This window comes from Dipodomys ordii, unplaced genomic scaffold, assembly GCF_000151885.1.
Source record: "Dipodomys ordii isolate 6190 unplaced genomic scaffold, Dord_2.0 Scaffold7, whole genome shotgun sequence".
Taxonomy (NCBI): domain Eukaryota; kingdom Metazoa; phylum Chordata; class Mammalia; order Rodentia; family Heteromyidae; genus Dipodomys; species Dipodomys ordii.
In genome coordinates this window covers 1,863,303-1,890,651 of record NW_012267223.1, presented here as the reverse complement: position 1 = coordinate 1,890,651, position 27,349 = coordinate 1,863,303, and the positions used below count along the sequence as shown (strand labels likewise).

Below are 27,349 nucleotides of genomic sequence, written 5' to 3'. Positions count from 1 at the left end.
CTCCCGTCTCCATCCCGGATGCTCCGCCTGGGCTTCAGTTTATACAAATGCTGCCCTCTGATTTTTCCTTCGCTCTTCTACCTGGCCCGGGCAGCCCCAGAGCCGCGGAGCGCCCCCCCCGCGCCCCCCCCCCGGCCCAGGAGAGGGCGGCCCCCGCCGTGACTGCTCTCGCTTCCCCTTGCACGGGAGACGCTGTGGCCGAGCACCCAGGCCACCCGGTCTGCGTGGGCCTCCGGGCCTTGGCGTGGCCCTCAGCTCCCGGGGTGGGAACCACACAGCTGGAGGGCGGGGAGCTAGTAACCCAGGAGAGGGGTGCCCCCTCGCACTTTGTGGTCCCCGGCGCTCGGAGATCAGGCCGTGGCCCCGTGAGTACCTTGTAGTCCATCTGCTCTGAGCAGTTAAAGACGTACACCATGGTGCCCAGCGCCCGGCCCAGGTCCTTGGTGGTCTCCGTCTTGCCCGTGCCGGCCGGGCCCGCCGGGGCGCCACCCATGATCAGATGCAGGGACTGGGTCAGCGTGATGTAGCACCTGCCAAGGGCCTGGGGTCACCTGTGCTCTCACAGGTGGACTGGACCGAGGGACAAACACTGTCTGGGGGCCCGCCTGGGAAGGGGAGCACCGCTGATATATAAGATAATCCATTCCACTCGTAGCCCACATGTGGGAGCGCCGGACACACAGCCGGTGCCGGAGAGGCCAGCCTCCGCGGCTGAGCCTCCCAGCTGACCCGGGGAGGTGGGACGGGGCGGGGTGGGCCAGGCACCTGTCTGTGAGGGGCGTGATCACCAGCCGGGGCGTGTTGCCCAGGTACTCGTACGAGTACTGGATCTGCGCGTCGCAGATGTTGGCGAAGCAGTGCCTCTTGTCTTCGTCCCAGCGGTGGCGCAGCTGCGACTGCCAGGTGAAGGCCTGGGAACTCTCCACCTGCGGGCAGCGGCAGCGCGGGAGCCTCAGCGCGGCCTCCCTTCCCAGCAACCCCTCCCACGCCTCCCGCGGCGGCCGCGCTCCCTGCCCTGCGCGGCTCTGCTGCTGCTGCGCGTGGCTCCGTGGGGGGGTGCGCCCCGGCCCCCCGGGTCCCGTCCCATCCCAGCCCGTGCCTTGGCAGTGATCATCTTGGCCACCACGTCCCGGGCGTGCACGTCGATGGTGCAGATGGTCATGATCTTCATCCTGTCGCCCGCACTCAGGTTGCCGATGAGCAGGGTGATGAGCGCGTTCAGCTGGCTGATCTGTGGGAGGGGGGCACACTGACACCCCGCCACCGAGACCCTGCCACGGAGACCCCAGCCACAGAGCCCCCTGCCATGAAGGGGTGTCACAGAGACCCAGCCACGGAGACCCCACCACGGAGACCCTCATCACAGAGACCCCACCACAGACACCCCTGCCACAGAGGGACCCCACAGACACCCCCACCACGGAGACCCCACAGACACCCCCACCCCCGAGACCCCACAGAGATCCCGCCATGGAGTTCCTGCCACAGGGACGCCACGGAGGGACTCCCGCACTGACACTGCTGCAGAGGGATGCCAGCACCCCCCCACACACACTTCCTGCCGTGACTAGGGTAGTTACCGGGCTGGCTCTGAGTCCCGGGGGAAATCAGACTGCCTGGCTCTGTTTACAATGAGGAAAGGAGATGTCCACGCACGCAAACAGACTACAGTCTGCATAAGGAAACCTTAGCAGTCATCACTGTGAGCAACTTCTTCTTCTTTCATCTTAAGAAATTATGTGTGTATGTGTACGTGCATGCACACACACGGGCGCGTGTGTCAGTCCTGGGGTTTGAACTCATAGCCTGAGTGCTGCTCCTTAGCTTTGCTCTGCTCAAAGCTGGTGCTCTATCACTTGAGTCAAAGCTCCATTTTTTTTTCAAACTACTTAATTGTAGATGAGAGTCTCATGGACTTTCCTGGCCAGGCTGGCTTTGAGCCTGGCTCCTCGGATCTCAGCCTCCTGAGCAGCTGGGATGACAGGTGTCAGCGGCTTTTGACCATGGTGGTCTTGGGCTCCCAGGGCCCACACACCTGTTTTTTGTTGTAGTCCTTGATAGAGTTTTCATAGCCTTCCTCCAGCCGTGCGAACGCCAGGCCCACCTCGGTCGTCCACCAGATCTGGGTGCAGGTGAGGGCGATCTGAAGACACACCCACACGGCCAGGCCCACGCGTCACTGCCGGGAGCACCAGCTCGTGCCAGCTGCTTGGCGATGTCCCGGTGGGCCAGCGACGGCTCGGGGGCTCAGCGCCAGCCACAAAGCCCCGGGATGCCTGGACACCAACCACCCCCCGGGCCGCCCCGAAGCTGGACCTGGGCAGGGTAGTCGAAGATCCACTGCTCCCTGGGCTTCTCCTCATAGGTGACCACGGCTTCGGGGATCAGGTGGCGCAGCGTGGCACACATGCGGTCCAGCACGCGGTTCAGCCACACCTCCACCTGGAGGAGGGAATGGAGGCCGCGCTGACTGCCAGGCTACAGGTATACCTACTAAGAGTGGTTTGTTGTAAAGATATATATATATATATATATATATATATATATATATATATATATATATATATATGCTTGTTCCAGGCATTGCCATTCCTGGGGAGAGGGTGGAAATGCAGAGGTGTTGCAGAAAAGTAAAAACAGGGCTGGAGCTCAGTGGCACTGGGCAAACCTTTTTGTATCTATTGCTTTTTTTTTTTTTTGCAGCATTGAGAGTTGAACTCGGAACCTCGTGCTTGCTAGGCACACACTCTTCCACTTGAGCTACATACCAGCCCCCAAACCTCTGGATGGGCGCTCACTTACGTCTCTGGGAGGGGAGGGGAGGGCAGGGCCAGAGAGCTGACAGCTGACAGCCGGGCAGGCAGGCCAGGAGCGGTGGGCGGCGACGGTGGCGGCTGAGGTTTTGTTGCTGTGCACCTGTCACCTCGAAGGCTTGGCAGGTGCTCATGCCTGGCCAGCAAGGGGCATCAGGACTGGCACGCGGGGACTGGACACTGCTGCCACACCACTGAATGTGTGTGTGTGTGTGTGCGTGTGTGTGTGTGTGTGTGTGCGTGTGTGTGTGTGTGTGTGTGCCTGCAGTGGGGCTTGAACTCAGGGTCTCGTTCTGCTTTGTTTTTTTGCTCGTGTCTGGCTCTCCACCTCTTGAGCCACAGCTACAGTTCTGGCTTTTTTGGTGATTAACTGTCTCCCTGGCTTTCCTCCCTGGACTGGCTTTGAACTTTGATCCTCAAATCTCAGCCTCCTGACCCAGCTTTTCGTGTGTGTGTGTGTGTGTGTGTGTGTGTCCGTTGTGGGACTTGAATTGTGGGCCTGGGCACTGTCCCTCAGCTCTTCAGCTCAAGGCAAGCGCACTATCCCTTGAGCCACAGCGCCACTTTCCAGTTTTCTGGTAGTTAATTGACGATAAGAGTCTCACAGACTTTCCTTTCCAGGCTGGCTTTGAGCCGAGATCCTCAGATCTCAGCCTCCTGAGTAGCTAGGATTATAGGCATGAGCCACAGGCGCCCAGCGACCCTTGGCTTTTCTTCTTCTTCTTTTTTTTTTTGGTCAGTCATGGGGCTTGAACTCTGGGCCTGAGCGCTGTCCCTCAGCTCTTCAGCTCAAGGTTAGCGCTCTACCACTTGAGCTACAGTACCACTTCCCATTCTCTGGTGGTTTATTGGTAATAAGAGTTTCATGGACTTTCCTGCCTGGGCTGGCTTTGAACTGGGATCCTCAGATCTCAGCCTCCTGAGTAGCTAGGATTACAGGCCTGAGCCACCAGCGTCGGGCTTGGCCCTTGGCTTTTCTTACAGGAGATTTTTCTCCCCCGTCTGACTGACCTCCACTACTGCCTGATCAATATTTGGGCAAGCAAGAAGTCTGAGGAGAGATGGACACTGGCTGGGGGCTGGGGGCTGAGCGCGCATGGTCTAAGGGCGGGCGGGGTGCTGCCCTCCTCCTGGCTCTGCCCGAGGCCATGCATGGGCTTACCTGCCCCGAGAGGTCGCAGTCCTGGTCAAACTCCACGTACTCGTCCTCCTTGCTGTACATTCCCACGCCGAACTTGAGGGGCTTCTCATCAGCATCGAGCTGGAACTTGAGCTTACACAGGCTGTCAAAGAGCTTGGACAGGTGGCGGCTCACCTGGGGAGGGCGGGGGAATCACGGGGAGGGAGGCTGTGGCAGGGGAATACGTGGTCCAGGCTTCCCCTGGGCAGCTCTGACCTCCCTCCCTCCCCCTCTCCCCCTCCCTCCCAGATTTTTTGTTGTTGTTGAACTCTGGGCCTGGGCGCTGTTCCTCAGCTCTTCAGCTCAAGGTGAGCGCTCTACCGCTTGAGCCACAGTGCCACTTCTGGTTTTCTGGTGGCTTATTAGAGCTAAGAGTCTCTCAGACTTTCCTGCCTGGGCTGGCTTTGAACCTGGATCCTCAGATCTCAGCCTCCTGAGTAGCTAGGATTACAGGTGTGAGCCACTGGCGGCCGGCCCTCCCATATTTTTGTGTGCTGATATTGAGGTTTGAACCCAGGTCCCAGGCACTGTCCCTTAATGTTTTCACTCAAGGCTGGCACTCTACCACTTTGAGCCACAGCTCCACTTCTGTTTTTTTTTTGTTGTTGTTGTTTTGAATGGTTATTTGGAGATAAGAATCTCATGGGGACTTTCCTGTCCAGACTGGCTTCAAACTGTGATCCTCAGATCTCAGCCTCCTGACTAGCTAGGATTATAGGCATGAGTTACTGGTGCCCCACTACATGCATCTTTTTTGTTGTTGTTGGTGTGGGGCTTGAACCCTGGGCCTGGGCACTGTCCCTCAGCTCTTCAGCTCAAGGCGAGTGCTCTATCACTTGAGCCACAGCACCACGTCCAGTGTTCTGGTGATTAATTGGAGATAAGAGTCTCACGCACTTTTCTGCCCAGGCTGGCTTTGAACTATGACCCTCAGATCTCAGCCTCCCGAGTAGCTAGGATTACAGGTACGAGCCACCGGAGCCTGGCTGCTTGCATCTTTTATAAACAGCATTCTGTGCAGCCACGGCTCCTTAGCTGTTCCCGTAAGGGTTTGATTTGCAAGGTGCAGAGTGAGATTTGCACCAAGACCCATCGAAGCCTCCTCCTCCAGCCCAGAACTCGCCAGGCACAGGGGCCGGGAACCTGGAGCTCAGGGTATAGCCCTGGCTTGTCCTTCAGAATGCCAGCATCCTGCCTACCTCTACGGGGTCATTTCCATTGGACAGGATGTCCAGTAGGTCGGCAGAGGAGACAAAATAGAACCGTGGGAAAGCCAGTCTTTTGGTCTCTAAGTATTCCGCCAAAGCCTTTTCGCACATGGCCAAGCTGGAAAGAAGGAAGGAGGGAAAGAGGCTGGTGAGTCCTGCCCGCAGGGTCTTGGTCAGCCTGTCCTCCAGGCACCCTGGGTGAGTCCTCCCATTTCTTTGCAAGCCCCATCAGGAGGACACTGTGGGTGGGAGGTGCCTTGTTTAATTCCTGCCATCTCCGCTCATGACCAGCAGGGGCGCATGACCCTGGCTCCTGCCACCCTGGATTTGGGTGGGGACCAACCTCTTCTTCAGGGATTCCAGTGTATCATAGAGACCCGGTTTGTTGGTGGCCTCCACCACGTTGGGTGTCTTTACTGCGTCTTCCATCAAGGCCTAGAAGGAGAAAGAGGTCCCTGGGTGTTAGGGGCCCTCCGTTTCTCCTCTTCAGCCATTTCTGGAGATGCCCTGGGACCAGTGGGCTGGGCTCACCTTGAATTCCTTGTCGATGGAGTCAAAGCGCTGGGAATCCTCCGGGAGCTGGGAGCGGATGTCTTCGGAGCCAATGAAGATGCTCTCCAGGTGGCTCCAGGTCCTCTGGACCTCAAACCAGATGGAGATGACCGAGTCTGCGGTGGACAGCTTCTGCTGCCAGCTCGTCACCTCCTTGAGGAAGTGGGACAGGTATTTGGACATCATCAGGTTCTGTAGCTGCACCTGGTTGTCTTCCAGGGTCTCCACCAGCACCTCGTCGGACTTGAGCATCATGGTGCCTGTTCTTGGATGCAGCTCATGCTCAAACTCCATGGTAGTCCAGGTGCTGTCCAGGGCCTTCAGCACCTTTCCGCAGGACACAGAAATAAGGACCATTGAGATATCTGGTGACGGAGCTAAGCGGGAAGTCAAAGGTCCTGAGACATGAGCCAAAATGCTCAGGCTACCATCAGCTGCCGTAGCTGGGGGTAATCTAGATGTTGATCCTCTGACCAGTAGACAGACACCATGGCAAGCCAGACATCTGTCCCATCCTCTGATTGGACAGCTGCCATGGCAAGCCACAGCCCCATCCTATTCACTGATTGGACAGACACCTGGTAATCCAGAGACTCTTTCACTGATTGGACAGACACCCTGGTAACCCAGACACCCATCCCACCCTCTGATTGGACAGATGCCATGGCAATCCAGATGCCCATCAACTGATGGGACAGAAACCATGGTAACCAATCCTCAACCAAGGGACAGACGCCAGGTCAAGCTGGACACCCATCCACCGATTGGACAGACACCACAGCAATCCAGATGCCCTTCCACTGATTGGATAGAAACCTTGCAACTCAGCAGCCCTGTCCCTGATGATCAGGTAGATGCCACGTGGTCCACCCCACAGTGGAGTTTCTCCGTCTCAGAAGGAGTTCTGCCACAGGCTACTCTGGAGACTGAGACGTTAGGCTCAACGAAGGAAGCCTGATACCAAAGGCCATACACTGTGCGTGAGGATGGGAAGTTGCTCTCTCCGGCACACTGACTGTTTTCAGTTAAAGACACTTGAAAAGTGGCAAGGTCAGGCCCACCTTCATCTGTTTCTTTCTTACTTTTAGTGATAGTTCCGGGGCTTGAACTCAGGGCCCGGTTCTCCACCACTTGAATCACACCTTGCCTGGGCTAGCTTTAAACCATGATCCCAGGATCTCAGCCTCTTGAATAGTGAGGATTCCAGGTGTGAGCCACTGGGCCCAACCCTTCATCCTGTTTCATCAAGCGGGAGGTGAGTTTCCAGGTGAAGGGCACCTCCCTGGACTGGAAAGGAGCAGACATTCTCATCCTTGGGCCTCCAGGGAGACACAATGGCCAGGAATTGGATTTTTAAGAGAAAATAAATTCTACAAGTGTTTTTTTCCCCTCTTGGATTTCTTTGTTGCTGTTGTTGTTTTTGTTGGTCTTGGGGCCTGAACTCTGGGCCTGGGCACTGTCCCTGCGCTTCTTTTGCTCAATGCTAGCGCTCTACCACTTGAGCCACAGAACCACTTCTGGCTTTTTCTGCTTATGTGGTGTTGAGGAATGGAACCCAGGGCCTCATGCATGCAAGGCAAGTGCTCTACCACTGAGCCACCTTCCCAGCCCTCCTCTTGGATCTCTGACTGCACTGGGCCGGAGAAGGCTGCTCAGCTTTCCTTGTGTGTTGAAGGCTGGGGAGCTCTCGGTGAGGTGAGGCCCCTGGTGGTCCCCTCAGCCCCTGGGCGAGCCCCAGGGTCCTCCCCCACCCCTCCCCGGGAGAGGGGGGCTCCCCGAGGACTCACCTTCTCCATCCCGGACTCCTTCACAGCCTTGTCCACGATGTTGCGGACCTCGTCCTCGTACTTGTGCAGGTTCAGCTGCAGCAGGTCCGCCAGGGTGGTCTGCTCTGACATCTCGAACTTCACCTGCAGACAGCGGGCAGCGCCAGTGAGGGGGGCCGCCCAGCACAGTGTGCGGGCTGCTGCCCTCCATCGCCAGGCGGGGCTGGGGAGCTGGGGCCGCTGAGAGGCGCTGGGGGGGCGGGGGAGGCTTTCTCCTGCAACTCAGAGACCCCAGTTACTGCTCCAAGCGTCCCCTCCCTTCCCTTTGAAACCAGGCCCCAGCAGAACTCAGCTGTGGCGGGGCACAAAGTGTCTCCCCAGATCCGTGCCCATGGGGACCTCAGGGTGCGACCTCATATGGAAATAGGGTCTTTCTGGATAATAAAGCTCTTGGGTGAACAGCCCAGCACTGGTGGCTCCCAACTGTAATCCTATCTGCTCAGGGGGCTGAGATCTGAGGGTCAGGGTTCAAAGGCAGCCAGGTAGAAAATTCATGAGATTTTTATCTCCAATTAACTAGCAAGAAGTCAGAAGTGGAGTTGTGATAGAGTGCCAGCCTTGAGCAACAGTGCCTAGGTCCCGAGTTCAAGACCTGGAACTGGCGCGCGCGCGCACACACACGCGCGCGCGCTCTTGGGTTGAGCCAGACATAGTGATTCATGACACTAACACTCCAGCACTAGGAGGCCGAGGAGGAGGGATTGTGAATTCAGGCCAACCTGAGCTCATAGCAAGACCTCGTTTTTACAACCAAAAAACCAACAACACAATTACATAAAGATCCTGGGAGGAGATTATGCTGGATTCTCCACGTGGACCCTAAGTCTGATGAGGGGTGGTCTTACGGAGGAGGAGGGGAGTCAGGGCGGCTAAATGGGGATGGAGGAACGTGGCCACAAACCAGTGGCTGGCGCGGCAGGAAGCAGGGGCCCCTCCAGCCTCTGCAGGCAGTACAGCCCCCCTGCTTGAGTTCAGGCTTGCAGCCTGGGCCAGTACCTACTTCTTGGAGATGTCCTTGGAAATTTTGGGGTGCTAGGATTCTAGACATGGGTTCTGTGGTGTATGGGGACCCCAGGACAATGTCCTAAGTCTGTGAACATTCAGCCCTCAAGCAGGACTGGCTAGTGTAATTTGCAGAGCCCTGTTTGAAAAAGTACTGAGTCCCAGCTGGGCGTGGCGGTGCATGATTCTAATCCCAGCTACCCAGGAGACAGAGGTAGGAAGACTGTGAGCCTAAGACTGACCTGGGCAAAACACGATCCCAATCAAGCAAGCAAGCAAGCAAAAAAGGAAAGGGCTGGGGGGGTGTATCTCAAATGTGGCTCAAGAAGAGCCCTTGCCTGGCATGCATGTTGCCCAGGATTCAATTCTACTAAAAAACAAAAGCACAAACAAAACTGTGCCCTGGGCCCCTGTCTGTTTTATCAGCATCGCATGCTGGGCGCTGGGCACTGGGCGCTGGGCAGACCAGCCCATCCAGGGGCCTCCTGCCCCTGGGGTGGGCGGGGCCAGGCTGGAGGGGCGGGGCTGGTGGAGGGGGCGGGGCCGTACCTGGGTGGCCTGCATGAGCTGCTGCCAGTGGCGGTCGCGGATGGCCGGGTTCTGCAGCTCGCTCACCGCGCGCAGGGACGTGATCATGTTCTTCACGGTGTTGTCCAGGCCCACAAAGGCGTCCCACGTCTTCATCTCCTTGTCCAGAGACCGCACGTCCTTGGCGAACTTCTTGCAGTCTATGTCCATCTGCTCCACGTTGATGTCCTTCCACTTGGTGGTTTTCCAGTCGTCGATGCTCGTGTTGACCTGCAGCGGGGGCATCTGGTTACCCCCAGGCCCCGCCAGGAGACGGCCCCGCCCCCGGGCATGGCTTTCCCTGGACTCAGAATACTTCATAAGAGAAGTCAGGAAAGTAGTTGGGTACAAGGAACAGTAAATGGACACTGGTCATGAATGCTGCCATTTAAAATGTAGCAGTGAAGAAGACAGTGATGGTGGGCATTCCTGCGATCCCTACTTGGGAGGCTGAGATCAGGAGGGTAGTGGCTCAAGGCCACCAAAAAGTTAGTGAGACACCTCCCCTACCACATTTCAACTAACAAGCCAGATGGGGTGGGATACCCTTGTAATCCCAGCTAAAGGCTAGATAGGTAGAAGGGTCAAAATCTGAGGCTGGTCTGGTTGAAAAGCATGACTCTACTTGAAAAATAAGGACAGCAAGAAGCGGCCGGGAGCATGGCCTGCGTGGTAGTGACTGCCTAGGAAGTAAGAGGCTTAGGGTTCATTTCTTTCCTTTGTTGGTCGTGGGGCCTGAACTCTGGGCCTGGGCGCTGTCCCTCAGCTCTTCAGCTCAAGGCTGGCGCTCTACCACTTGAGCCACAGTGCCACTTTCGGCTTTTTCTGTGTATGTGGTGCCGAGGAATGGAATCCAGGGCTTCATGCATGCAAGGCAACCTTCCCAGCCCCAAAACATATATATTTAAAGAGAGGTAAGATGTGAGACAATAAACCGAACGCCAGTGGCTCACGCCTGTGAGTCTAGCTACTCAGGGGGCTGAGATGTGAGGACCACATTCAAAGTCAGCCCAGGCAGGAAAGTCCATGAGACTCTTATCACCAGTTAAGCAGCAAAAAAGCTACAAGTGGTGCTGTGGCTCAAGTGGTAGAGTGCCAGCCTGAACAAAAAAGTTCAGGGACAGCGCCAGGCACGTGCGCATGCGTGCACACATGCACACACACGCATGTGTACACACACACACACACACACACACACACACACACGAGACAGTACAAGGAAGAAAAGGAAATGAGGAAGAGAGGAAAGAGACAGGAGGCCGTGAATAGGAGACCCGCCAATGTCCTGCACAGATAAGAGGTAAGCAGAGATGTGGGAGGGGAGCAACCCCAGCTCAGGGTCCTCTGGGTGCCCCCCCACAGGTGGTTACAGCTCCTCTTGGAGCCCAGCCCCATGGGAGCCCCCTTCTTTCCCTCCCCCTCCCCCTCCCCCCACTCCCCTCACCAGGACGATCATGTCCCAGAGCTCCTTCAGCAGGCGGACCTCCTTGTGGCAGGCCTTGAGCTGCTTGTAGTCTGGGACCGTGACCTCAAACAGGCTCCCAGACTTGCACAGGGCCTCCATGATGGCCTCCATGGCCGTGATGCTCTTCTGTTGCTGGAGCAGGAAACACCAACCGCTGGCCTTCCCCAGCCCTGTGCCCCGGCCCCGTCACCCGCCCTGCTCCCAACTGCTCAGCCCTCCGGCCTCCACCATGCCCTCTGCCCATCCAGCCCCCCGTGCCCACCCACTGCCCCACGCACCAAGGAGGCCCATGCTCCAGGGAAGACTCAGCCTGGGCCGCCCATGCTCTGCCAGGGGCATTGCCTGGCGCCCATCCAGGGCCAGGGGCATGGGGCCCACGTCTCTGGGTTCCTAAGGGGAGCAGCTGGAGAAAGTACAGGCCAGCGGCAGGCCCGCAGCAGGCCTGCCAGTGCCTGAGTCCCTCACCACGTACCTTGTTCAGGGACTTGTAGGGCTCGGTGCTGCTGAAGAGGAATGGAGCTTCTTGTCTGAACTTCTCCCTGAACTCGTGCTGCTTGAGCTATGAGAACAACAATGGCAGAGACGTGGCTGCCCCCGGGGCCACGCCAGAGAGCCCCCCATGTGAGCCCTCCGCCTCCTGCCCGCGCCCACCCCCCGCTGCCCAGCCGCTGCCCAGCCGCTGGCCGCCCAGCCTCTGTACCTCAAAGTGCTGGCACTTGCGTCTCAGGATGTTCACCTCGTTGGCCTGGAGGGGGGCCACGTTCTGCTTCACCTGGATTGCCAGCTTCTTGGTGTTGGTCCACTGCTCCGGCAGCTCCTACCGAATGCAAAGGCCGTGTCTCTTCTCCACAGATGCACGGGAAATAGCAACAATAGCACCAAGTCCCCACGCCCGCCCTCCCTGTGACCCCCCCCACGTGAGAACCAGGAAGAGGCTCGGCACCCTCACTTCTTGTCAAGTTTCGGAAGCCAAATCCGCTTTTGTGTGCACATGGGTGTGCATGTGTGAGTACGCATGCGTGTTTGGGCGCACCTATGTACACACATGCTCGCCTTGGTCATGTGTGACTTTCTTTGCAAGCCTGCGTGTACATATGCAGGAGACTTGCATGTGTGCTTAGGTGTGCACAGGCGTACGTATTATTTTGTGAGTGTGTACCTGTGCCTGGGCCAGAGAACACTTTTCAGGCACTCATGTGAGTACATGCATGTGACCCATACACATTTGTGCATACACACTGTGTGCATGTACACACATGTGCACATACGCTCACACAGGTATGTCTTTATACACATGCATCTATGTGTGCATGTGAATGTGTGAGCATGCATTTCTGTTTGTGTATACGTCCTATTTCGGCAAGTGTGTACATGTGCCTATGTGATCACACTTGTGTGCATCTTGGTGTGAGTGTGTGAGGTGTATGTGTGTCCATCCACCCCCAGAATGGACCTTCCATCCTTCCCCTCCCCCCCGCGCCCCTTTCTACAATGGTTCTCACAGTCACACACATTTCTGCATTTTCGCAAGTTTTTCACACTTACACAAATACTGTGCTTTTTTTTTTAACCATAAAGTATTTAAAAAATAAAAGCAGCTGGGCCCACAATCTCTCCCACCCAATGGAGGGAATACCGTGAGTCCTCTCCGGTGCAGGCCTCACCTGCCAGCGTTACAGCCCAATTGCCCCCGATGGGGCCCAGCAGCTGTGTGGGCCTGGATTTGAACCCCAAGGCACAGTGCCAGTTAGCTAAGGCCCACACCACAGGGACTGCAGGGCAGGCCTCGGCCTCCGCGGCCTCTCCGCGGGGTCTCCCAGATACCTGTGGCACCCGCTCCTTCTCCGCCTCACCCGCACTGACCCTCAGCCTGCCATGCCCCACTTGTGCCCTGGTGACGCTGCGTCTCCCACGCCCGCCTGCCACCTGCCTGCAGCTTCAAGTAGGTCTCCTCTGGCATCTCCTCGTCGTAAGTCTTCAGCAGCTCGATGGTTTGCTTCAGGGGCTCGAACATGCTGTCGGTGGCCACCTGCCGCTCCTTGACCTTCATCAGGTGCCCCATGACCTCCACGAGGCCGTCGTAGTCCCCTTCCTTCAGCTGCTTGGTCAGGCCCAAGCGGGTGACCTTCATGAAGGCTTCCAGGTCTGAGAGACTGGGGTGGGGGGGGTGGTGAGGGGCCACATGCCACTCGGTATCCACTCCACGGGGGGAGTGGGGGCTGCTGGTCACCCCCATGCCTGGCCGGCTCAGCTCGGATGCAAGGCCCTAGCTCAGAGAGCTCTCCGCGGGCCACCCTGGAGGGGTCCTCTCCTGGTCCGGCCCGGTCCTGGCCAGACTCGCATTCCACCATTGCTGGTTGGGATACCAGCTTTCCCACCAGCCCCCATCCCCCAAGCCTTCCTCCACCTCATGGGGCCAAAGGCGATGGAGAAATGGAGAAAGTCCGGTCCTTACTGTCTCCCGCGTCCTCCCCCCCCCCCCCCCCGCCCCCCCCCCCCCCCCCCGCGTGTCCCGGGCTCCACAGGGCCCCGCCCACCTGTTGATGACGTGGTTGCTCAGGTGGCGCTTGAGCATGAGGCTCCAGCGCTTGATGGTGTTGAGCAGGGCCTGTTTGAAGGGGCGGCAGTCGCACTGCAGCCAGCCATTGAACACCTTGGTGTTCTCGCACTTAGACACCTCCTCGTACAGCTTCTCGTAGGAGTCGATCTGCAAGACACCCGCCCATGGCTCCATCTGGGCTGGATGCCCCCCCCCCCGGGGGGGGGAGCGGAGCGCATGGTCCCTTGGAGTCCCCAGCTGTGGGAGGCCAAGCTGTTCCCCCCTCTCCCACCCCAGGGCTCCTGGCAGGCCCCCTCCTCCCACAGAGGGGCAGAGGGAGGAAGAGCGGGCAGAACCTTCACTGGCAGCTGTGGTCACTTATCCTAGGGCCCCTTAACGCCACAGCTGTCTCCTCCCTGGGGGATGGCTCACAGAGCACCCCTCCCCCAATGCCAGTCCTGGAGCTTAAACTCGGGATCTGGGGATCTAGTCCCTGAGCTCAAGTCTGGCACTCTACCATTTGACTCACACTTCCACCTTTGGCTTTTATTTTTGGTGGTTAATGGGAGATAAGAGTCTCTCAGACTTTCCTGCCTGAGCTGGCTTCGCACTGCGATTCCCCAGATCTCAGCCCCTGACTTGCCTGGGTGGCAGGCCTGAGCCTCGGGTGCCTGGTTAGACTCTGCTTCTTACTGGGCCATGGGAGTAGCCTTGGGGCTCACAGGTGAGCTGACCCCGGAAGGCTGGACTCTCCCAGAGCACCCAGCGGGAGCAAAGACCCCCCACCCCGAACTTGCTTTTCACCCACACCACCTGTGCCAGGGCCCGGCCTCCAGCCATGCGTGGCCTTGGTCCCCTTTCCTCAGGCTCTCTCAGGGCCTGACATCAGACAGAGGCCCAGTGTCCCTCTGTCCTCGCCACCACAGAGCTAGGCACAAGATGTCTCAGGCTGTTCCTGGAGCTGCGTGCCATGGCCAGGCCAGGCCCGAGCCTACAAACTGCGGGGAGGGAGCAGGAAGGGGGCGGGGGGCGGGGCACCTGCAGCTGGAACTGGTCCAGGGTGGGCGGCGTCTTGGGCAGGTTCTCTGGCCGCATCTCCAGCTCCTCCAGGGTGGGCGCGTGCCCGAAGATCAGAAAGTTGCGCATGAACTCCTGGGGGTCGTCCATCCACAGGTAGGAATACCGCTCGAACGAGTCCTGGTAGTCCTCCGCCTCCTTCATGGCGGTGATCACCAAGTTGGACAGCTCCTCCCGAATCTCCATGAGGTCCGTCATGTCCTCCAGCTCTGACTGCCAGGGGGTGGAGGGAAGCCGGCCGCTGAGGAGCGCGGCCCACCGCCCTGCAGTCCCTGGCCTGAACCTTCCTGAACTCGCCAGGAGGGAAACGGAGCTGGTCAACATGTGGCATTCTCCGGGCTCCCCTTGGGTAGACCTGAGGTGACTGGCACATGGACTTATTCACCCTTCACCTGCCTGGCCTCGCTGGGCCAGCCACCCGGGCAGGCAAGCGGGGCTGGGCAGGTGGACACTCGTCAGAGCCGCGTGGAAGCAGCACAGGTGGCTCTGGACCCTGCCTCAGTCACCACAGAGCCAAGGAGGCCCCAGAGGAAATGGCGATGGGCTAAGAGGTGGGTGGACAAAGCAAGACAAGCAGCTTTCTGGGCAACAGAAAAGCACCTGCAAAGGCCCTGTGGCGGGAGGAAGCAATGGCTGGAACAAAGTGCTCAGGAGGCCTGTGTGAGGTGAGTGAGCACAGCACAGCTGGTACAAGCAGAAAGAGAGCCATGGGCTCATGTGACTGAGAATTCCCAAGTGAGGTGTGCATGTGCATGGCGCATGCACGTGCACGCATGCGCATGCGCATGGGTACATGTGTGCTCTGCTCTTGTTTTGTGTTGGTACTGCAGCTTGAACTCAGAGGAGGGGAGGGGGGAAGGAGGGGGAGAGTGGCAGGCAGCGGCAGCCTCGGGTGGTTGCACGCACACACATCGGTTAGGCGCTAGCTCTGGGCTAGAAAAGCCGCTGGAGCCCCTGGGGGAGGGCTCGGGGCCGCCACTGACCTTGTAGCTTATCCTGCCCTTGGCCAGGCGGGGAATGAGCCTGGCCACATTGTAGATGTCGTTGACCAGGCCCTCGATCAGCGACAGGAAGCCCTCGTCCAGGCCCATCTCCAGCGAGGGGTTGAAGGTCAGCCCCTCCTCGTCCAGCTCCATGCGGACCTCAAACAGCGGGGCGATATCTTCCTGAAAGGAACCGTCCTGGGGTCAGGGAATCGGCCTCCACAGCGCAGCGCTCAGCACCCAGGCTGCTCACTCCGGACTGTCCACTCTGGCTGGCCACACCAGGCACCCACGAGGGTGCAGCTGTCTCCAGGGGACCTGAATCATAGAGTGAGCACCCTCCCCTTGGGCCCTGGCCCCAGAGCCGGCGGTGGGCCAGGCCAGGCCAGGCCAGAGGAAGGCAGGGTCTGGGGAGGGAGGTGAGCACACGGTTCAAAGCCCTGCACGAGCAATGGCTGCACAATCCCGGACAGTCGCCTCACTCCCAGTTCCCACAAAGCTACAACGCAGACCCTAGCTTTACAGGACAGGAGCACTGGCTGTACTTCCTGTCTGGATTGCCATCAGGATGAATGAATGAGTGAACCAATCACACCTGCAGTGGGTATGGAAACAGACAAACGCTCACATCCCTCGCAGACCCACTGCCGGCTGCTGGGTGCCAGGCCGCAGCTCTGACTGCTTCCACAAGATTGCAGCGATGCGGTGGGTATGAGGCCCAGGCCTGAGGAGTTGGGCCGGGGTTAAGCCATAGGGCCCTCCCTGCCACACCACTGAGGCCCCCCCCACCCCCCCAGCAGCCTGGCCCGTACCACGACCTCCAACCTCCCCTAGGCCCCAAGTCCCTCTGTGGGCCCTGGCCCGTGAGCTCCCCAGGCCTGGGGCGGGCTGCCAGGCGGAGCCTGCGATGCCCTCCGAGAACTGACCTGCAGGGCCAGGACTTGGGAACTGCGGAAGGCACTTCGTTTTCAGGGTGGGCATCATCATGGTTTTGGTGATGACCCTTGACGCCACTACCACCATTGGTGACCCCTTGCCATGCTGGGAGCCCCTTGGTGAACCGTCCCCCCCACGCCATGGTGGGGATCATTTTCCACCAAGTTTGGGGGCTGCGATTGGGCACTGCCACGGCTTAAAGGCGCGTCCCACACGTGCGGCCCCAGCAGGAGGCTCCACCCGCTCACTTCCAAGCAGGCCTTTGGGGCAACTCCCCTCCTTCCTAACCCCCCACCTTCCGGCCCACCCAGAGCAGAGACCCTCCACATGAGAGGCCCTGCCGCCACACACTTCCCACATTACCCCTGAGATAAACCTCTTCCGTGTGTTAGTGACCTACTCTGTGATGATCAGTTTTGTTTTTTGCCCCTGCAGGGTTATGAACTCAGAGCCTATGCTTGCTGGTCTTTCTTGCTCATGTGCTCTAGCAGTTGAGTTATGCCTCCAGACTGACTTCTTGCTGTTTTTTTTTTTTTTTTGGAGATAGAATCTTGTAGATTTTTCTGTCTGGGCTGGTTTTGAACTGTGATCCTCCAGATCTCAATTTCCTGACTATCCATGCTGACCGGGAGCCACCTGGCCTGGTGTGGTTGTGACTTGGCTATAGCAGCGGAGCATGGGCCGAGATCACCATGGAGGTCAGACACAGCTCGCCTGCCTCCCACATTGGTCTGAGCCCCCTTCCTATTTGTGGGCTGCTTCCATCTCACCTTACCGGTAGTACTTGGGATCATTTAGGAACCTTTGTAATAAAGAGAACATGGGCATCAGATACCAGTGGCTCATGCCTGTAATCCCAGTTCACTCAAGAGGCGGTTTGAAGTCAACTTGATAGGAAGGTCTGTGAGATGCCTATCTCCAATAAACTACCCCCCAAAAAAAGCCAGAAGTGGGACTCTGGTTTAAGTGACAAAGTGCTAGCCTTTGCAGAGAAAGCTCGGGGACAGCGCCCAGGCCCTGAGTTCAAGCCCCAGGTCTCACATGCACAGGAACATGGTAGGGAATGGGCCATCACCTTGGCAAACTCTAGTGAATGTCTCCGTGGAGTTCACCTATACGTCCTCCTGATTACCCTATCTAATGCTCCTGGTGAGCCCGGCAGCCGGGCAGGGGCTGCTGGCTGGAGCGGCTGGCAGGACGCCGCTCTGCCATCCTGTGCACCGGGGACCGCGGTACTGCTTTTCTCCCCTCAGCAGCAGGGCGGGCCCCCTGGGCCTTCAACAGCGGATTGGCGCTGTGGCAAATCCAAGGAGACCTGCTGTCCTGCAGGCCGGGGGCTGAGAAGGCAAGGCTTTCTGTTCTAAAACCTGGACAAGTCAGGCGCTGGTGGATCATGCCTGTCATCCAGCCTCTCAGGAGGCTGAGATCTAAGGATCATAGTTCAAAGCCAGCCCAGGCAGGCAGGAAAGTCTGTGAGACTCTTACCTCCAATGAACCACCAGAAAGTGGTGGAAGTGGTGCTGTGGCTCAAGTGGTAGAGCGCTAGCCTTGAGCTGAAGAGCTGAGGGACCGTGTCCAGGCCCAGAGCTCAAGCCCCACGACCAGTACCCCCCCCCAGCCCCACCAATAAAACAAAAACAAAACCCTGGACATCTTGGTCACTCCAGGCAGAACTGACAGGTCTTTTGACCTGTAAAATGATGGTAGCCTGCTCCTCCATCAACAAGCTCCACGGCATAGCTAGGAGCAGTGGCTCACACCTGTAATCCTAACTGAGCGGGAGGAACGCAGTTCTAGGCCAGCCTGGGCAGAAAAGTGTGCACAGCCCCCTTTTCTCTACCAGGAGCTGCGTGTGGGGGCCCAGGCCCTCCATCTCACTTCAGGACATGATGGGGAGCTTAACTTAGGGGGATTGCAGTGCAGGAGGGGAGGCCCTGTCCCAAAATGCACCAGTGCCAAAAAAGGGCCGGAGGTGTGGCTCATCAGTACACCACCTGTGCAGCAAGCATGGGTCCAAATGGTCGATTCCAACACAGCTCTTGCCACACACACACACACACACACAGACACACACACACCCAGACACCCAGACACAGACACACACACAGACACAGACACACAGACACAGACACACACACAGACACACACACACAGACACACACAGACACACACACACACACACACACCCCTCTGTTGACGACTTACATCCATCACCATGTTGTCCGTTAGGTAGTTTAGAGATTTGCGGATGAAATGGTCAAACTCATCTAAGACCAGGTTGTCGACGTAGCTGACGTAGTCCTTCCAGGACTGGCTTGTGGCGTCTGCTTTGAACAGCTCCAAGTTCTCCTGCACATGGAGGCAGGAGTTTGGCCAGGGGAGCCCCCATCTACCCTCCTCCTCTTTCCTCGGTCTGTCTCAGGACGCTCTGGACCCCCAACCTCATCCTTCCCCCCAAGGTCTGCTCTGAGCTCCCGGGATGTGCCCAGGGTCTCCCGTGGCAGGGCGGGGGGGGGACGCAGGTAAGAAGATCTGGTGTCCTGGTAGGGGCATGCCACTTGCCTATACCAGCTTTGTGCAGGCAGAAAAGGGCTCTGAACCCCTGAGACCAGAGGGGCAGCCCCACCCCCCCAACAAGAGGAGCCAGGCTCTGAAACATGGCAGGGGGTGGGTGTGGGGGGTAAACATGGCAGGGGGTGGGTGTGGGGGTAAACTGCATTCGGTGGCAGATCATGGGCTTTGCCCGTGGCACTCTTCCTCTGTGGCCAGCTCCCAAGGATCCCACCTGCTCCTCACCGCAAGCATGGCTTGGATCTTGATGCCCGCCTCTTTGACGGCCGTGTAGCGCTTGTTGAGGTTGACGACCCTTCCATCCAAGTCCAGCAGGGCCGCCTCCTTGTTGTCCTTTCTTTCAAACAGGGGGTTGGCTGACCAGTCCTGGCAGGGCACGGCAGGGTGGGGACAGCTTTGGAGGCTATGCTGGCCCTTGCTCTTGGGTGGGCGCCCTCCTCCCTTCAGGCCTTGGCCTGGAGCTGAGGTGTCTGTGCCCTGAGCGTACCCAGGGCCCGAGGAAGCGTGGGAGGGGATGGAGATCCCACTCATTGAAAACTGCCTCCCAACCCCAAACGGTGCCGGGCCTCAGTGCTCAACCTGTAATCCTAGCTACTCAGGAGGCCAGGATGTGAGGATCAAGGTGGGAAACAAATTCAAGAGACTCGCATCTCCAACCAAACTGTAAAAAGCAGATATGGAGGTGCCAGCCTTGAGCAGAAAGCTACAAGAGATGGTGTGAATTAGGGCTGCTGACCGGCTTTGGGAGAGCAGTCCCTCTCCCCACAGTGCTCCGGAAGGAGCTGGAGGTGAAGAATTGTCTTGTTTTTGTGCTCTCCCAGAGGGCTGAGCCTCAGCCAGTCTCCTTCCGCCCCTCCTTCCGGGCCCTGGCATGGAGGGGCACAGGCTGGGCTCTTGCACATACATCTATGAGCTCAGGTGAATGGAGCAGAATGAATTCCAGAGTGACTGGGCTCTTTCTGCCTCGGGACCCCCCATGACGCCGTTGTACTGGCCCAGGGCGTTAGGGGATGGGGTCCCTCGGCCTCTTATTATGGGCCATGGACCCCTCCCCGGCTCCATCTGGCTTCCCGGAAGCCCTGTCTATGGCGTGCTCACCCTCATGGCCTGGATGATTCCTTCTACATTCTGCTTGGCCCTTTGCATCCTGGTCTCCAAGTTGTGTAGAATTTCCCGCATCTCTTGAATATACTGGAACACACCTGAAACAAAAGCATTAAGGACTTTTCCTTAAGGACACTGGCAGGGCAGAGACTCCTCTTGGGCTGTCTGATTGTTCATGACCTGGGTCGGCCTAGAAAACACGGCTGCTGCTCTACAGTGTGAAGAGACGTCCCCATTCCGTCCCCATGGGCCCTCACGGAGTGCTGGAGAGACTGGAGGTTTTGTGCCCAGGGCTGCGGGGCCTGGGGGCAGTGGGAGAAGGCCATGGGGCACAGGGGAAAGACAGGAGCTCTTACACAGACACCCTGATGGGGGTGACATGACAAGATCACTTGGTCCCACCTTCTCTTTGAGACTGAGGGGCCGGCCGCACCAGGAGGCTGGGAAAGGTGGCCAGTGACACACAAAAGGCCTCACAGGGAAAGGAGGCACAGTGGGGTGCTCCTGGGGCTTTGGGGAGGCCTGGGCCTTTTCCTGTCTGGTGTTGGGTGGAGGGAGATTTGTGTGCCCCACTTCCTCCCACTTTTCCAGCGTCCACCCTGAGCCAGCGGAGACTAGCGCTTGCTTTGTGGCCTTTTTGTGCACGTTCGGTTAGGAAGCGAGCAAGGCCAGGCCTCCCGTGAGACCAGACTGGAAACGTGGCTGCTGCTGGGGTGGGGGGTGGGGGTCTTTGCCCAATGCTGGTCGTGACATGGAGGACAGGACCTTCTGGTCTGGACAAGCAGAGGCAGAATGCCAACACAGTTTACAGCATGGGCCTAGCAGTCAGCAGCAGTGACCCCTCCGGGGGACCTGAGGCTGGGTACTGGGCACCCTGGGGACCCCACCCCGGGCTGAATGCCCTCACACCTTCACCATTCCAGAACAGGGTGGTTTCGGCACTTGACAATTTCACATCAATTTCTTCCAGTTCTGACTTGATCAGTGGAAACTCCACACTCATCACCGTAGTCTTGATCTGCACAACCAAGGCCACAGGGTTAAGGCTTTGTCCCCGGTCCATTACGGTGGCCAGGTCGGTCTGCTTTCCATCGCTGCCAGCAAACTCTCTGGGAGGCCCACTTCAAGGAGGAGAGGTTTATTTTGGCTCAGATTGGAGGGTTCAGTCCAGGGCTGGCCCAGCTGCTTGGGGGACCGGAGCCACCGTGACAGAAGCGTGTGGCAAAGGAAGCTGCTTATCTTGGGGTGGCCAGGAAGAGAGAGGAAGGCAGGGGTAAGGGTAAGGAGGCCCCCTTCAAGGACACACCCCCAAACACCTAACTTCCTCTCGCTAGGCCACACCTCCCACCCCCAGCACCTAGCCTTTGGGTAGGTTTAAGGTGCCAACCACCACTGCCATTGCCCCGAGCTGGCTAAGTTCTATGAGCCGGGGTTGCCTCAAAGGAAGCTGGGTGCATGAGGGTCCACCAGACTCTGGCTTTCGGGGGGCACTGGGTTCCCCTTGCCAGGAAGGAGGAGCTCTAGGAGGGACTATCCCCAAGGCTTATCCATCGCAGTGACTCATTTCTACCAGCTTCTTTGAGATTCTGCGTCAGGTCCTCGAGCCACAGAGGCTGAGGATGGATGGCCGCCACCTCTGGGCGCGCCATGCGCAGCCTCACCTGCACGTGGTGGGCGGCGCTGCTGGCCATTGGTGATCTTTGCCCGGACTTCAGGAAGTGCTTGCTGCCTCCTGCCACTTACGTGGAATGGGTTTACTATCATCCAAAATATGCAGACTGTGGGGCGTTGCCCGAGGGCAGTGGGAACCTGCTTCCTGTCACTGGCCCTCGCTGTCGCCACTGGTTTTCTCTCCCATGGATGACGAAGAGTGGTTGGAACTAATCCTGGCGTTCAGCTCCACTGCTGTGTTCTGTTTGGCGTGGAGGCCTTCCCTTACTGCGGCTGGGCGAAGCCCATCCGGGAACACGCGGTACTCACCTCGTTATACCAGCCCACAATGAGCTCCAGGTTGCCCACGAACTTCCGGAAGGTCTCGTTGTCTGCAAACAGACTCTCGGCGCTAACCGGAATGTCTTTCTGCTGCTGGAAGTTCAAGTACTTGACTTCCCTCAGGACTGCCACCAACTGAGAGGGAAATGAAGATTGCGGACTGTGAGGAGAGGGAGGCTGGGGCGGGACACTGTGAGGAGAGGCAGGGCTGGGGGCGGGACACTGTGAGGAGAGGGAGGGCTGGGGCGGGACACTGCCCTGTGGCCGTTCCCAGGCCGTGTGGCCAGAGGTTCACTGTCCTCACCCCGCCCATCTATCTGAAATGAAAACCACGGACATGGGCACCATCCTGGGGTGAGGTCATCGTCATGTCTCATCTCTGCCCCCTTCCCCTGACCCCAGGCTGTGTAGGAAAGGACCTCGCCGGGGTCCCCCTGGGATCTGGTCTTCCCGAATGTCCCTCCTCCTCACACACACATGTGATCTTACACTGCTTCTGTCCCCTAAGCCATTTCCATTGTCAGCAAGGTCCCAGGGACCTCCATCATGTCACATGACCTTCCCACAGGCCACACCCACCTCCTGGGCACCGGAGCTCCTCAAAAGCACATAGTCAGTGCTCAGTAAATACTTGCATGTAGTGGAAAGAAAGGTTTCTACAGGAAAGCCAGGCCCCTGGCTTCCCTGGCTTCCTGGAACTCCTTCCTGCCCAGATAGACAAGTCTCGAGCCGTGTGCGGCTCAGCCCCTCTCCTGCTTCAGCCTTCCCTGTGCATCAAGGTCCAGCCCTGTGCCCACTGCTGCCCCCACCAGTCGTCATCTCTGGCTTGCCCACATTGGCCAACCACACTATATCAGGGGCTCAGAGGACCCCTCAGTTGGGCCCTAGAAGGCCCAAAGGGGAATGAGACACAGGCCTTGGCCTCCCACCTCCATTTTATGTCTGCCATTGCCCTGCGCCCTTCCTTGGCAGCTGCCAGGAATCACAAAGGACAGGACTGTGGATTTCATCATATGACAAGAGCCAAAAATAACATTCATATTGCGACCGCGCCCCACCTAGCCATCCAAGGATGCGTGGATGGTTCACACGGCTGCCTGTTTAATATTCTCACCCCTGCCCCCCAGTTCTCCCTCTGTTTAAACCTAAAGCTCATGTCTGTACCCCAAAAATGAGCTGCAGTGCTCATTCCTCTTCCTATAGTGCACAGTGTTGTGTGCTGTCTCCTTCCTGAGTGCATTGTAGTGAGGAGCCTGGCCTGATGTGTTGGAACCCATAGCTGGACTGGAATTTGGGTGGTAAGTCCATCTTTCTAGGTCCTGTAGAGGCCTGCTTTCCTTCCCTCCCTCCCTCCCTCCCTCCCTCCTGCCTTCCTGCCTTCTTTTTCTTGTTGGGCTGGGTTTGGAAACCAAGACCTTGCACACAGCCCACAATCACTCCATTGCCAAGCTACAACTCAAGCCCTGAAGCTGTTTTTGAGGATGCTATATCTCCCGGCATCCCTAAGACACAGAGCTACAAGCTACCTGGAACACACACACACACATACACATGCCGAACACGCTGTGGCAGGACATGTTTGCCTGCAGCCTTGGTGGGCCTGGGGCTTCTCCCCCTCCCCGAGTGGCTGGGGACCCACCGCCTTGCTGAAGTTGACTTGGATGAGGTCCGTGGCGGCGTCGCGCTGTATCAGCGGCTGGCCCAGGTTGAAGTGGCAGTCCTGGTCCACCCCCTGCACCCACCGCTGGTAGGTCTTCTCTCGGTAGTTACGCAGTAGCTCCATCATCTCCTCGTACTTCTTGTAGGTCAGCTTGGCCTCCACACTGGACATGACCCTGGATATGATCGAGGGGATGAGGGGGTGCAAGTAGGGGACCAGGCTGAACCCTGACCTCTCCTCAGTGCCTTTGAAGGCAAGTCGGGGAGGCACAGCCTGTTCTGTTCCTTCCAGGCTGACCAGATGAATATGAAAATAGAGCCCAACCCCTGAATCTGTGATCGGCAGCCCCCCAAACCCCGGGAGTGGCTCTTGCAGAGGCTGGGCTGGGGGGCAGGGCTTGGGTGGGCGGGGCTTGGGCGGGGCAGGCCTGCCCACTCTCTACCAGCAGGAACCTCCCGGCAGGCTTACGGATGCTCAATGTGCTTCAGGTGTTTCATGGACACCTCCAGCCTCTCCTGCAGCTCCAGGCTCCATTTGAGCTGCCCGGCCACGGGAGGCATGTTTTTGTGGATGGGGGGGATCTTGTTGTTGGCCGACGCGGCCATCTGGGCGTCATAGAGGAGCTTGGCGTTGTCCAGCTCCCCGTCAAACATCTCCAGCATGGTGGAGTACCTGGGGACCACCTCGACGAGGATCAGGGGCCGCTCCAGGAGGCCACCGCACATGTACAGGAGCTGCAGGCACAGGAGGGGTGAGTCTGAGGCCTCTGCCTGCCCTGTGCCCGGCTTGCCACAAAACAGGCAAGGGCTGAGCACCAGGGCCAAGAAGACGAGGAAGCTGCGGGAACCCCGCCCTGCGTGGCGGGTGGCGAAATGGCCGCTCTGGGACTCCCGAGCTGCTGCATTTCAGGGCCCCAAGCACCTGCTGAAAGCCCGTCCAGAGGCCTCGAGAATTTATCCCTAGTCCAGGAGGAGCTGCAAGAGGCCACTTAAGAGATGTTTCTACTTGGGCTGGGAAGGTGGCTCAGTGGTAGAGTGCTTGCCTTGCATGCATGAGGCCCTGGGTTTGATTCCTCAGCACCACATAAGCAGAAAAAAAAGCCGGAAGTGGTGTTGTGGCTCAAGTGGTAGAGCGCTAGCCTTGAGCTGAAGAGCTGAGGGACAGCGCCCAGGCCCAGAGTTCAGGCCCCACAACCGGACCCCCCCAAAAAAAGATGTTTCTACTAATGCCTGTAAATTGACTAAAAGACCCCCTGCTAAGTCTGTGCCCTTCAACCTCTGACCTCTGACCTCCGACCTGAGCTATTTTCTGCTGCAGTCCCTTTGCAAAGGGCTCATCCTGTTTGCAGGAGGAAAGCTCTCAACAAGTGTCAGTGCGGAGGTAAGCTGCCCCTCACACAGGTCTCTTTCTTGTCCTTTTGAAGGAAACAGCCCAGAACTCAGGAGATCACACGGACTCCTGTCCAGTCACCAGGTAAGAAATTCTCCCGGACCTCCTCAAGGATGAAGATTGGGGTCAAGGTCAACCAAGCCGCAGTCCTGTGATCTGAGACTGCTTCAGCTCTGCACACTTTCCTCACCCCGCCCCCAACCCCCCTATTTAACCTGAGGCCAATGCTCGAGAAGATGCACCGGGTGCTGTCTTCCCATGCCGGCCGCGTAACAACACGCCCGTCTCTGCCCTTCACCACGTCTCTCTCTTTGTTTGGCATATGGAGGTGAGTGGTGGCTAGTCCTAACTTGGGACTCCTGGACTCTGGGCCTGGGGTCTGAAAACCCGGTTTCAGGATGAAGATGTGGATCAGAAAGAACCCAACAGTCAGAAAGTACAGTGAGGCTGTGGAAAAGACTACTTGTCCACAACCAAGGCTGACAGGAAAGCTTGGGGCTCCGCAGGCAAGAGGAGCCATTGCTGACAGATTTGCCTTGCTCTGAAAAAAGCAATGGGGGCAGAGAAGGCAAAGCAAGGGGGTCTTATGATGTAAGAGACGGGGAAGGAGTAGGATGCTGGCTAGAGCCGCCTTCCTCTCTGCCTGCTTCCTGTCTTCCATGAGACAGGCAACTCCTCCTTAACACATCTTCCTGCCATGAAATTCCACCTGACCTCTGCCCCACAGCGATGGGGCAGACCAAACAGGGATGAAAGCCTCTGAAAGCTGGAGTTGAACCAGTCTTTCTCTCAGTGCGTACCAGAGCAATGGGAAAACTGGCCAAACAGCTCTGAGATTGACCACCACAATCATCCGACCAGCAGTGGTCAGAGTCAGGCCAGACCAATTCTTTTCCCCTCAGTCCCTCCCCCCTTTTATTTGTACTGGTCCTGGGAACTGAACCTAGGTCTGGGTACTATCCCTAAGCGTTTTTGCTGAAGGCTGGCACTCCTCCACTTGAGCCACAGCTACACATCTGGCTTTTCTGGTGTCTCATGGACTTTCCTGCCTGGGCTGGCTTTGAACCGTGGTCCTCAGATCTCAGCCTCCTGAGTTGCCAGGATTACAGGTGTGAGCCGCTGGTGCCAGGCTTCACTTTGCCTTTTCACTAAGGCCCAGCCACTGGGCTTCCACATTAAAGGAGTGAACTCGCTCAGACCCTCTGCCTCCCAGAGGCTTTGTTCATAGCCCAAGGGGGCTGTGTACCAGTGTTCCTCTGCTAGCACCCCTTCAGTGCCACAGCTAAAGCCCAAAGCTCCTAGGATGTATAGGGCTGGGTCCTGCCACACACACAGCCTCCGGGCTGGGGAGGCCAGGGTCACACAAGGACACTAGTGCTCAGAAGACTAGGGAGGGATGAGCCAAGAAAGAAACCAAGAGGAAACATCAGCTGGCATGGGAAGACGGGAAAGGGCAGGGAGATGCTTCCATGCAGGGAAGAGGAGGGATCAAAGGAAGAGGAGGGGGAGGAGGAGGAAGAGGAAGAGGAAGGACAAGGAGGAAGAGGAAAAGGAGAGGAGGTGAGAGCAAGACAAAGAGGAGAGGAGAAGGGAGAAGAGAAGGAGGTGGAAAGGGAGGAGAGGGAGGAGGAGGAAGAGGAGAGGAGGAGAAGGAAGATGAGGAAGAGGAAGAAGAGGAGGAAGAGGAAGAAGAGGAGGAAGAGGAGAGGAGGAGGAGGAAGAGTAGGAGAAAGAAGAGGAGGGAGGAGAAGGAAGGAGGAGGGAGTAGGAGAGAAAGGGAGAGGAGGAGGAGGGGGAAGAGGAAAAGGAGAAGAGAGGAGAGGAGAAGGAGGAAGAGGAAGAGGAGAGAAGGAGGAAGAGGAGGAGGCCTCTGGTAGGAGATGGCCAGAGGAGAGGCCCCCAGGGAATGGTGACAAGGTTCTGTGCTCAGCCACCCGAGCCAGGCTCCTGGCCCTCCCAGGCCATCTGTGCATGTCCTTGTGAAATCCATGAGTTAGCAAAGAGCTGCAGCTGAGCTGAGCAGGAAGCTCGCCAGACACCTGACCTGCGGGGACACCAGACCCGCCCCTCCTGACCCGGCCCCTCCCCAGGCCGCCGCTGGTCCTCTCCAGTTCCAGGAGAACGAGAACCCTGCTGGATTGCTCAAGCAGTACGAGCCCTAACTCCTGTCTTTCTCCATCCAGTGGCCCCACCTGCTCCTTGGACGGTGACCTCACCCTCAGAGTTAGGATGGCGGTGGACCCCAGCCTCTGCCCCACACAAGAGACCCCAGACTTGCCACCATCCAGATATAGCCTGCTTTACAGTGGGCACTGCCCAAGGATTGTTCCTAAGCCACAGTGGGGAGGCGATGCATTCATTTGCATTCATTGATATTTTGCATGGAGCACAGATTGACTGGCCCAAGGCTTAACTGATTATTATATTGCCACAAAGGCTGTGTGTGTGTGTGTGTGTGTGTGTGTGTGTGTGTGTGTGTGTGTGT

At 57.9% G+C, this 27,349-nt stretch overlaps 1 protein-coding gene across 1 annotated transcript in view; it reads right to left on the bottom strand.

The window, feature by feature from the left end:
* Dnah17 (dynein, axonemal, heavy chain 17) overlaps positions 1-27,349 on the bottom strand; it is a 94,509-nt gene that overhangs the window by 58,523 nt on the left and 8,637 nt on the right. Inside the window, exons 11-35 of the mRNA XM_013036358.1 lie at positions 23,944-24,209; positions 23,455-23,650; positions 21,804-21,950; positions 20,733-20,841; positions 19,818-19,921; positions 18,945-19,085; positions 18,354-18,497; positions 15,213-15,395; positions 14,191-14,442; positions 13,151-13,320; positions 12,544-12,766; positions 11,314-11,430; positions 11,086-11,172; positions 10,593-10,745; positions 9,131-9,379; positions 7,541-7,663; positions 5,733-6,080; positions 5,545-5,636; positions 5,193-5,319; positions 3,976-4,128; positions 2,317-2,442; positions 2,036-2,143; positions 1,100-1,231; positions 766-926; positions 374-530 (exon numbers count right to left, since the gene is read on the bottom strand). Of these exons, the coding sequence (XP_012891812.1) occupies positions 374-530; positions 766-926; positions 1,100-1,231; positions 2,036-2,143; positions 2,317-2,442; positions 3,976-4,128; positions 5,193-5,319; positions 5,545-5,636; positions 5,733-6,080; positions 7,541-7,663; positions 9,131-9,379; positions 10,593-10,745; positions 11,086-11,172; positions 11,314-11,430; positions 12,544-12,766; positions 13,151-13,320; positions 14,191-14,442; positions 15,213-15,395; positions 18,354-18,497; positions 18,945-19,085; positions 19,818-19,921; positions 20,733-20,841; positions 21,804-21,950; positions 23,455-23,650; positions 23,944-24,209 (4,068 nt within the window). The remainder of the gene's footprint in view (positions 1-373; positions 531-765; positions 927-1,099; positions 1,232-2,035; positions 2,144-2,316; positions 2,443-3,975; positions 4,129-5,192; positions 5,320-5,544; positions 5,637-5,732; positions 6,081-7,540; positions 7,664-9,130; positions 9,380-10,592; positions 10,746-11,085; positions 11,173-11,313; positions 11,431-12,543; positions 12,767-13,150; positions 13,321-14,190; positions 14,443-15,212; positions 15,396-18,353; positions 18,498-18,944; positions 19,086-19,817; positions 19,922-20,732; positions 20,842-21,803; positions 21,951-23,454; positions 23,651-23,943; positions 24,210-27,349) is intronic.